Genomic DNA, 12002 nt, shown 5'->3' with positions numbered 1-12002 from the left:
GAAGTAATAAATATGTATGTGTATTTACACAGAGGTGTAACCGTATGTAAAGTACATAAAGGTAAAGTGACCAGTGATGAGCTCAGGAGCTCAAGAGTTCAGCACTCTTTTGGCCTTCAGGATGCCACAATTGGGTTTGAAGGTTTTCTCATTAATTAAAAATATTACGGTAGGTCAGGTATAAATATTTTTCTCCCAGGAAAACTGGCATTTTTTGTCACAAGTGTAGATAATTATCATACATTCCAAGAGCGTGACTATTTTTATAGACCTGTAGATGCAGTTTTCATCGGCACATTGCTGGTTTCCAATTTGGTACACAGAACGGCACATGTCGCGTATTTCTTTGACAGGAGCAGTAACTTCCTGGAGTTTTGTAGCCACGGTGAGGTTACCAGGCAACCATCGGAGACTACAGGAAGGTAGTCCTCCCAAACAAGAAATAATCCAGCACGTAATCCCTCATGAAACCATAACTTGTTGTTTTTACACTATGGTTTTTGTACAGAATGAACAAAGATATAATGTGTTAGTTAGTCAGCTTTATAGATGCTGGTAGGTGGATGTTGTAGCTCAGGCGCAGCTCATGTGCGGCACGGCGTGGCTGTATGCCGGCTGCGTGTCGGGGGCCAGAATAGGGGGGACAACGAGACTTTTTGTCCCCCCACTTTTAAATATTATGGTAATAAATTGGTAACATTAAGCTGAACATTGGCGATAACTTCTAAATGGCGTGTAACATGTTGGACCTCTATCCAATCATAATCAATCATTGTGTAGCCTAATTCAAATGAAATCAAAGTGTTCTGACATCCAGCCCGCCACAGTTTCATAATGAGCCGAAAATATTTTTCCACTTCTGAATGGGTGGGGTCCGCGCAGTCGGCTTGGAAAAGCTCGGGGTGAAGGTGGCTCCCACCTCCGACCGTGAGTTTTACAGCACTTTCGCCTGTACCTCGCCATGGAGTGCTCACTGTGAAGTGCGCCCTCTCTCCCTGTAGGGAGGGTCGGGGCTCCCCTTATGTCTGTAAACCGGGGCGGACTGTCCTCAGTGCGTCAGGGATCTGTGGCAATGTCGGCAACCCACCAGACCTGTCTTGAAACGCGGACATCATCTGATTAAATTGTTTACTAGAGCACAAAGTTCTTCATAGATCTAGTCTCTTCATTTTGCTCTCACAGTGCTCCAGATTGATGCATTTAACTTTAAAATATTCCATATTTTCTTCTGGGGGAGCATGCCCCCGAACCCTCCTACAGGGTCCGAGATCCACCCACCATCGTCTCACAGAATCCTGTGGGGAGCATTGTATTGCGTCATCCAAAGCTGGATGCCCCCCCACTTTATAACTCATTCCGGCCCCCGCTAAGTCTTGCCTATTTCTTCCATGTGCCGCACGGTTCACAGCAAAGATAGTATGTTGATCATACCAGCAACATACTACAGCTTCAACGTCTATATCTGTAGAATATGTCACTGACATGTAAATAAGTACATTTTTATTTTAAACTCACCACTTCCTGTTTCTGTTTCAAAGTAAAAGCCCTCTAGCATTTTTCTGTTGACAGAGTCCCTTCATTTGTTAACACAAGGCTTTTATTCTGAAATAGTTGCAGGACAGTGTTGTGGAAAATGCAGTGACTTGAAGGGCTCTGTAAATTAATAGAGAACCGGCTTTTAATTGTGGATTATAACTATTATGTATAAATGAGCACACGATTCTTAACCTTTTTCTGTCTAAAATAAAGATATATGACATTTATAATCTAATCCCACGGGTGAGGTATCCACATTGGCACTGGTTTCTGCTGCTGTCAGCCCTTTCTTTCTACATAGTTTGCCTTTCATAATTGCCATTTCATTTCATTATAAATGTAATTTATATTTATTTAAGACAGAAGGTTAGGAACCGTGTGGTAATTTATAAATAATAGTAATAATTCACAATTACAACCCCGTACTATATTCATTCATGGAGCCGTGCAAGTCACTGCATTTTCTACAACACTGTCCTGTAAATATTTCAGAATAAAAGCCTTATGTTGACAAATGAAGGAATTCTGTCCACAGAAAAAAAAACACTTGAGGGCTTTCATTTTGAAACGGAGCAGGAGGTGTTGATTTAAAAATGAATCTTTACTTTTTTTCATGACTGTGACATATTCTACAGATACAGACATTGAAACTGTAGTAATGTTGCTGATATGATGTCAATATACTGTCAAAAGATCATTTTCACTGTCTTGTTGCTGTGAACCGCCCAATTCTCGCGGTAAAAAAAAGGCGAGACCTCGAATCTCCAGAAGGCTAAAGCTAACCGACTGCTGGCTATAGCTTCATAGTTACTATACAGATATGCGAGTGGTATCCATCTTCTCATACAACTCTAACCAAGAAAGAGAACTGTATTTTCCAAAAATGTTGAATTATTCCTTTAAGCATGATTTACCAAGGTGTTGAGATGTTTACAGTAGACAAGCATGTCTGCAATCACCGCAGTACAATAAAGCTCAAGTAGATTTGGTTCATGGTGTAAAGAGCCAATTAGTTATAAACCAAAAGCAATTTGAGTTTACGCCTTCATTACCATCCCAAGCACATGACCTTCATCCAAAAGTGAGATGTTCATGTACTCATTTGAGTAAAAAAACGTGTTCTCACTGAAACCATATGTGACTAAATCTGTGGAATATAGTGAGTAATGATGACATGATCTCTGAAGGTGTTGTATATACAGTGTGGCATGCTGGATAACTATCATTGTTTTGCCTGTTTAGAGATGATACAGTCACTGGAAAATCTTTACTGCAAATTATATTTAAATCTTAGAAAAATAACTCCCTTCCATCCAAATGACTTTAGTCTTTTTCCACTTATTCATTTGGACTAAATTGTTTCTATAACCCTTTTTTTTATACTTTTGGCCTTTAATTACTTAAATGTCATCAATATTCCTAAATAGCGAGGACACTCTCATTAATTATCCGCTGTTAGGCTTCCATATTGACTGTTAAAGCAAACAATCTACTTGCCAAGGCAAAAATAGCTATAGGATTTGCACTACATAATTTTGCATATGTTCAGGAAGCACATGACTTATTTTTATCGTAAATGACCCGGCTCATGTGCCACCTAAACATTAACCATATGCTTTATGGGCTCTCTGGTTTCATGATGCCGGATCCACCTGCACCCTAAAATCCAAGTGAGATGTTAAAGCGAGTAATTGAAGTCAGATGTTTTTTTAAATTTAATTTTATAAACGACATATACGTGTATATATATAAGTATTTGTTAATGATTACCAAAGGATTTAAACATTTAAGAAATTGTTTGTAAAACATCTATAAACATGACATAGATAGATGGACCGGATATTAATAACTGGTTTGTAAACCATCTATAAACATTATTTGGATGACTATTTTAAAGTTGCAACTGATGATTATAATACCTTGTTAAATGGTTAATAAATACTTTGTAAAGCATCAATAAACATTATTTAGATAGATAGTTAATACTTTGTCAATGGCTAATAATTGGTTTGTGTTCCATCTATGTAATGTTTATAGATGTTTTACATTCTTAAAGGTTTACAAATCATTTGGTAATCATTAACAAATACTTAATATAGTATATCAAATGTTATGTGTGCAACAATAAACTGATATTAAATACTTAACTAATGTAAATAAGAATGTAATTGTTTTCATCTCTTATCAACTATGATACAATATTTAATGTATAAACTAATTATTTCATGTTCAAACTAATGATAGAATAACTGAATTATAGCATAACTAATAATTAGTATATATAATTAATTATTATTTAATTATTTGTTAACAATAAAATAACTAAGTTTAATGAACTATCAATTTACTATTTTTAAATGATGGTTATTATAAAGTGAAACCCTAAAAAATTATCAAAAATATAGATTTTTTCAAAAATGGCTTTTAAATGCAATACTAAGTTGAGTCATTTATATATAAATACTGTAGAAAACATTACAACTGCACACCTGTTTAAATAGAATCTCTGCAAAACAATGCAAATCTATCCGTGTTAATACACTGCTAGTAGAGATGCTTTCAGTTCCTACAAATAACTGGCATCCTTTTGATCAGTTTGATACCTTTTAAGGTAGCATTGAGTTAACAAAGTAGTCAACGCCAAAAGTCAAGGCTCCTGTGTCACGACAAATTATGTAATGAATGCCATGTGGTGTTTAGCCCTTCTCAGGTCACAGACTGTCCCTAAAGCATGTCACTGGATAGTACCACTAGCTATGTGTAAACAGGCTCAGACTCTGTGAACTCCATATTTAACACAAGGTGGATAATAAAACTCATTATTACTTTGACACACATACTAAAAATAGTGTTAGGTAACACCGTTTTGGAGTTGGTTGTAAGTGAAAGGCACAGGAAAACCAGCGTGCTGTGTGACTCATTAAAAAAAAAAACTTTTTTAATAAAAATATTACATTTTATATGAAATGGAAAACTGGATGAAATTAAATAAATGAAGGTGTGCAACCGCTGAGTAGTTAAGTATTAATATTACTCTTAAATCATCCCAACTTATTCAAACCCTGCCTGGTTCTGTAGCAGGTTAGTCAGACCACCACTTTTTTAAAAGGGGACCCAGTTTCCTTTTTACAGTTTGAGTGGTTTAGGAAATAAATGCTCAACTTCTATGAGAATCCAGACAAAGCCAGTCACATTATCGCTCAACAGACCTAATATGTCATCAGATGTTATATTTGTAGTCCTATATAATACCTACTACCATACAGAAATGTTAACCTGACCAGCCAGATGGTTTGTTACACAGAACCATCTGAGAAACCGTCATTGGAAACTGTTTGGAAAAGCGCAGGTACTTTCAAAAAAATACTTGGCAGGTGATTGGATGAACCATCTGTCAATCAAACTTTTGCTGAAGCCAGTCAGGAGAAGAGCGAAAACATGTTTTCCATCTAGAAAAGCCTTCAGTGTCGTTCTTTGCTCTTCTATCAATGAAGAAGCACTCTCCAGTTCAGATAGAATTGATGCTATTGCAGCATCTACGCTAACCTCTTCCGGAGCCGCCGTTGTTTTATTTGAACGAACAGTCGCCTCTCCATGTCGCCTCAAACACCTAAGCCACGCCCGTAGCTGCCAGTAGCTTCTCACAGGACGCTGATTGGTCCGTTTTCTGGCTTGCCGGACACAAACGCATTACTTGTAGCCTGACAAGATGGATGTTCGTGTGATATGTGATCCCGTGATTCTAGCGTGACCTCGTGACATTGCAAGAATCCAACTGCTGTGCAAGGTAACAGAAACGTTGCCACAAAATAGATGCTAAACATACAGTAGGCTACCTACAGTGCTTAAATTGTATCTAATTTGCACATTTTGTCATGATAAGAAAGAATCATAAAATTACATATTTTAATACTGCTCTTTATGGACCGTTATTATGGACCAAAATTAAAATATGGCTAAAGGGATATAGCAAAATAGTAGAGCTTGACATTTAGACTCATTAGTGATTGAAAAAATGTAAACCTTTGGTAATAGATCATTGGACAATGGAGACTCTAATTGCACAAATCAATGACAAGTTTAGGACACATGCAATTAGATTGGAAAACGTATGGGAATAATTGGGACTATATGGGACTGACTGAAATAACTGACATTTTTAGAAGTGTATTTGTGGTGGCTTTTAAGTTTTTTCTCAATCGCTTTGGCTCATTTTTTGAAACAGTCTTAACATTCTCTAAACTGTAAGTGCAATTGTCACAACTGTTTGACAGTAGGGATGCTAATTTTGAAAAATGTTCTTAACCGATAACCGACCCTCGTTAACCGATTATTAACCGTTAACCGACAAGATTAGTGCGTCTCGTGTAGCGGTGCGCCAGCTGCAGTGTATGAGCACAACAGACAGTCCCCAGTTCACCGTCCGGGAGCGTTAACTTAGCAGCTACGATGCTGCGTGTAGTGTCACGGACATGTAGCCACGTTCCCAGTAAAAGTCTCCACCGCACATTTAGTTTAGTTTAGCAGGTTTTCAGCTGTGTGTCTGCCCGGCGTAACGACACTCTGTCTGCCTGGATTAACAATAGCGATTGACCGACAAACAGTGTGTGTGTTTGTGCTACGTTAGCATCTGTAGCTATGCCGGTAGCTTCGTGCTCACCATTGTCACACACATACAGTCTGTCAGCGCAGCGTGACTTCAGCGAGTTTCCGACAGACCGTGTGTGTGTTGTTGGTGGCGTTCTAGCTGTGAACGTAGGTGTAGCAGACAGTGTGTGTACAGTTTATCTGTCGGTGGATAAATGCTACGAGGCTTCATCTCCTCCGCTCAAGCGAGCTATAGACGGGATCCGACTTCCTGTATCTGTAACGCCGGCTCAGACTCTCTTAAGGTGGACCAGCTTTTCACCTTAAGATGACGAATTTTTCTCAGCTTTTTAATTAATTATTAACATTTCTTTTAGCTCATTTAACCGATTGTGTTAATCAGTTAAGATGCTTAATGTCGGTTAACGGTTAAACGGTTCATTACTAACATCCCTATTTGACGGGACATCACAACTCTATTACATGTCTGCAGAATATAAATTTCGTCGAGCTGAAAGCTGTTGTGTTTTGCTTTCTAGATTAGCTTTCTAGATTAGCTTTCTAGATTCCCATTTCAACAGCAGGTAAAAGTTTACTGGGAAAAGTCAATACTGTACGATATTGTAATACACAGAAACAGGATATGTACATTGTTTAGCAACAATGTGTTACATGTATTATAAATAGAAAATTCACCTTTGAGCTTTCATGTGAAGTCATATACAGTGAACAGAAGATTTGCTACAAAATGCCAAAAAACAAACCGTGCAACAATGAAAGAACCTGCTGTAGGTCATTAAAACCTCCTCACAGTATGTAACACCATGTCATAAATATTTATGGAATATACGTCTATGTCTGAATGATTTTGATAATTGAATGGGTCATTTTGCATGTGATGGCTCAAACGATGAAAGAATGTTTAGAAGTTGTCTAGAAGATTTCACTGAGAATCAACTCATCAGTTTTGATCAGCGAGACATGTGCAAGTGGTTGTTGTGCAAATTGTAGACAACTGTACTGACTCTTTTGCACACGTGTCAAAAACACGTGCAATTTTCTTGAATGAATTGAAAATTCTAATCTGTTGTGAACAACAAATAAATTGAGGTTATTGTTTTAAAAAAAAAAAATTCTCATTTGAGAATTGAGCCAAAGTGAATGAGAAAAAAACCCTGTAAATATTTTGGTTCAAGGTGCAGTGTGTAGGATTTAATGGCTTCTAGCGTTGAGGTTGCAGATTTCAACCAACTGAAACTTCTCCCATGTAGAAGAACTAAGGTGGCCGACGTGAAAACACAAAAATGCAAACGGCCCTCTCTAGAGTCAGTGATTGGTTTGTCCATTCTGGGCTACTGTAGAAACATGGCAGCCGGCCCTGTGAAGAGGACCCGCTCCCTATGTAGATATATACCTCATTCTAAGGTTACGAAAACACAACAATTCTTATTTTCAGGTGATACACTAAAGAAAGTATACTTATTATTATTATTATTATTATTATTATTATATTAATATATTATATTATATTTCTGCCTCCCCCTAAATGTTACAGAGTGTTCCCTTTAATATAGCGGACATACATGTATATCATATAAAGTAGGATGAGAGTAGTTGGAGGAAGGAAGGAGGATTTTAAAATAGTAAACGTAGTAAACAATACATAAATTAAACAAATAATGATTTGTACTGAGATGAGTCGGGGTAGAAGTGGATAAAAAAAACAGCAAAACAAAGAGTGGTTGCTGAGCCGCACACTACGTGCTCACTGTGAAAAGATGGAGATGGAGAACTCAGGCCTCAAGGCTAAGAGAGCCAGAGTTGGCGGATCAAACCAGAACTAAAACAGATGTAAATACTGGATTTGCATTTGTACTGATAGTACTAAAAAGTCTGCTTTAGTTCGAGTTCAAGCTGCTTTTAATTCTACACATTTTTGTCCATGGAAATTCTTGGAGTATGACAAAAAAAGAAGAGCAAAAGAAATCATTTTATTTTGAAATTAAATAAAAAAAATATTATAATAATCATAATCATAATAATTAATTGATTATTAATGACTCAATTAATTAACTATTCAAATGCAAAACATTTAAACCAACAGGTGTAGGACAGATTATAAACCAGCATGCAACATCGGGGAAAAACAAGCTATGCATTAAATGCATACGTTCTGATTGAAGGCCAACTCGTCCTGTGTTACGTGCATTACCTCATAGTGCACCAATTTAGGCCATGGTGTATTGCCTTATATAGAACATGCTAGGGGTGATACTAACATTTGAGAAGCATATTTCAGACATGAGAACTGCCTAAATAAACCAGATATTTTATGACCCATATAACTTTCTGTAGTGCTCTTATTTCAACGATGTAAGTGACAAGAGTCATATTATTTACAGTATTGTGTGTTATTTTAAAGACGCTGAGGTGGTGTCTTTGTGTCTATGCAACGCAGCCTCACTTCAGATTAATTGCTATCACTCACATCTCTATGGAAAAGTGTAGATTTCCTTTGGAGATCAAATGAAAGAAATAGTCTTTTTTGTGTGTTTAACACTTCTGCTTTTGTTTTCAACAGCCAGTGAACAATGCTGATTTTATCATTCCAGTGGAAATTGATGGAACAGTTCACCAGGTAAGCACTTGATATGCTAAAGAGACCATTTGCTACACTGTCGTCTTGTGTTGCTTCAATCACATCACAATGTTAAAGCATAAAGCAGCCACTGTGGAAGTTACTGCAAGCTTGATAGACTTCCTGCTAAAAGCCCCAAAGATTTTTGTTAAACATTGTGCAAACAGGATTTATACAGATCACCATTTTATGTGCACTGACCATCATTGTACTGTATATACACCAGTAACCAAAATCTGTGCTGTACACCATCTGACCTGAACAGCAGGATGCTTTATAAACTCTCAAATACAAAAGTAAGAGAGTCAAATTGAGAACTGCTCCATGGTTTGCACTGGGAACACTGTGCTAGCTCCCTGACAGTGCTGTAGCCCGCTCTGTTGATGGCTCCAAGCAGCAGGTGGCTATTTACGTGGCCTGACGAAATGAGGAAACCTTGGCAGGCTTCTCAGAAATCACTGGCCATCAATCTCACACTGTGGCCCATATTATGTCCTGCACATTGGTGCTGGGGGATGGCAGCGACTATTCCCTGCAGGCGTTCAATGGCAACCGCATCTCTTGTGCTGGGCCTCCCAGAAGACAGAGGAGCTTTGTTGTCCAAAGGGCCTGGGTCTGTTTCAAGTAATCCAGGATAGGCTTGTTAAAGTGGGGAAAGCCTATTCAGGATGACTTGGTTCAGAAACAAGGCCGCCAGCATCTTAGCTGAAGTAGATAATAAAGTCCTGTTGGGATGTTTACATGAAATGTTCTTGGATTAGATATTATAGCTTTATGTTTTCTTTTGCAGCATTTGATGTCATTATAGTGACATAGAAATATCAACATACAAAAGAAGATCATTTTAATGGTAGAGAAAGACAGTGGGTAAAGCACACACCAAGAAAGATAACTATAACAATAACTATAAAGTAGGGCTGTCACAGTTAACGCGACAATAACGCATTAACACAATCAATGTTTCAGAGGTTGTAGTGGGCTCAGTTTTAAATCTAGAGTGAAGATACTGGTATCATATGAAATTGGAAAACCTGAAGAATCTATCGGAACCAACCATGGCGCGTGCTTGGTTTGTGCTTGGTGCGTGGTGGTTTGTGCTTGGTGCGTGCTTGGTTTGTGCTTGGTGCGTGCTTGGTGCGTGCTTGGCGCGTGCTTGGCGCGTGCTTGGTTTGTGCTTGGTGGGTGCTTGGTTTGTGCTTGGTGCGTGCTTGGTGCGTGCTTGGTGCGTGCTTGGTGCGTGCTTGGCTTGTGCTTGGCTTGTGCTTGGCGCGTGCTTGGCGCGTGCTTGGCGCTGTTTACAGAACGTTATTATTCATCAGTGGCGTTATAGTTATGGTTCTTGGTGTGGACGGCCCTTTTCCTTGTCTTGATAATGACAGAACTGTCGTATTTGGAGACTGTTGTACATATGATATTAAAAAAGCCTGAATTTGGACAGGTACATAGGTTGCTCTGTTATGTTTTAATAAACTATGTGCCAATATACACCGATCAGCCATAACATTATGACAGCATGGGCACCCTGACCGGTCTGCGGCTACGCCGCCCCATACGCAACAAACTGCTCCTCACTGTGTGTTCTGACACCTTTCTATCAGAACCAGCATTAACTCTTTCAGCAGTTTGAGCTCCAGTAGCTCTTCTATTGGATCAGACAACACGGGCCAGCCTTCGCTCCCCACATGCATCAATGAGCCTCGGGTCTGACCCTGTCTCCTTCCTTGGACCACTTTTGGTAGGTCCTGACCACTGCAGACCGGGAACATCCCACAAGAGCTGCAGTTCTGGAGATGTTCTGACCCAGTCGTCTAGACAGCACTATGTGGTCCTCATCCAAGTCGCTCACATCCTTACACTGGCCCATTTTTTCTGTTTCCAACACAAAGTTCAAAGTTCAAAATGTTCACTTGCTGTCTTATATATCCCCACTGCCAGGTGCCATGGTAACGAGATAATCCATGTTATTCACTTCACCTGTCAGTGGTCTGAATGTTATGGCTGATCGGTGTATGTGTGTCTTCAGAATATCTGGACACACAAGTCAGATGATTACCATTTCCTTCCCCATGACTAGTTTGTGTTAGGGATGCACCGATACAGATACCGGATCAGATATCGGACCGATACTGACTGAAATAGCTGGATCGGATATTAGTAACAATGGGGCCGATGTATTAAATTCAATACTATATGTATATACTATATACATTATATACTGGAATTTGAATTCCTGTTTACGTTTTGATCAATTTGTTGCTGCATTAAAAAGGTTTACACCTGAATTGTAATTCCTGTTAATTTTGAAGGTTTTTTACCAAGTTGCTGGTGTAAGATTTATTATTCTAATAATAAATGACAATTCAGAAAATGTATAATAATGTATGATTATACACTGATCAGCCATAACATTCAGACCACTGACAGGTGAAGTGAATAACATTGATTACCTGTTTACCATGGCACCTGGCAGTGGGGGGGATATATTAGACAGCAAGTGAACATTTTGAACTTTGAACTTTATGTTGGAAGCAGAACAAATGGGCCAGCATAAGGATGTGAGCGACTTTGACAAGGACCAGATAGTGCTGGCTAGACGACCGGGTCAGAGCATCTCCAGAACTGCAGCTCTTGTGGGATGTTCCCGGTCTGCAGTGGTCAGGACCTACCAAAAGTGGTCCAAGGAAGGAGAACCGGCGAACCGGCGAACCGGCGACAGGGTCAGACCCGAGGCTCATTGATGCACGTGGGGAGTGAAGGCTGGCCCGTGTTGTCTGATCCAATAGAAGAGCTACTGGAGCTCAAACTGCTGAACAAGTTAATGCTGGTTCTGATAGAAAGGTGTCAGAACACACAGTGAGGAGCAGTTTGTTGAGTATGGGGCTGCGTAGCCGCAGACCGGTCAGGGTGCCCATGCTGACCTAATGTTATGGCTGATCGGTGTATATAATTTTATATATATAATAATTTAATCTGTGTATTTATTTGTTACATTTTGTTTTACAAAGTTAGGTAAGTGATGTTTAGGTCCAGCCTGATGTCACCTGACACATAACAGAATGATCCCAGTCACTTCTACACAGTGAGACATACAGCTTATTAATGAAACACTGGTATCGGATCGGTACTCGGTATCAGACGATACCCAAAGCCCAGGTATCACTATTGGTATCGGGACTAAAAAAGTTGGATTGGTGCATCCCTAGTTTGTGTTCCTGATCATATCTCTAATAAATGAAGCATG

General features: G+C 39.0%; 1 protein-coding gene across 2 annotated transcripts in view; it reads left to right on the top strand.

Annotated features, from left to right (window-relative positions):
* The window catches only part of LOC141782057 (carboxy-terminal domain RNA polymerase II polypeptide A small phosphatase 1-like), a 39751-nt gene that overhangs the window by 21678 nt on the left and 6071 nt on the right, over nucleotides 1-12002 (top strand). For both annotated transcript variants that reach the window (XM_074658072.1, XM_074658071.1), the window contains one exon: nucleotides 8705-8761. In XM_074658072.1, the coding sequence (XP_074514173.1) occupies nucleotides 8705-8761 (57 nt within the window). The remainder of the gene's footprint in view (nucleotides 1-8704; nucleotides 8762-12002) is intronic.

This window comes from Sebastes fasciatus, chromosome 14 (assembly GCF_043250625.1).
Source record: "Sebastes fasciatus isolate fSebFas1 chromosome 14, fSebFas1.pri, whole genome shotgun sequence".
Taxonomy (NCBI): Eukaryota; Metazoa; Chordata; class Actinopteri; order Perciformes; family Sebastidae; genus Sebastes; species Sebastes fasciatus.
This window is presented reverse-complemented; position numbering and strand designations above follow the sequence as displayed.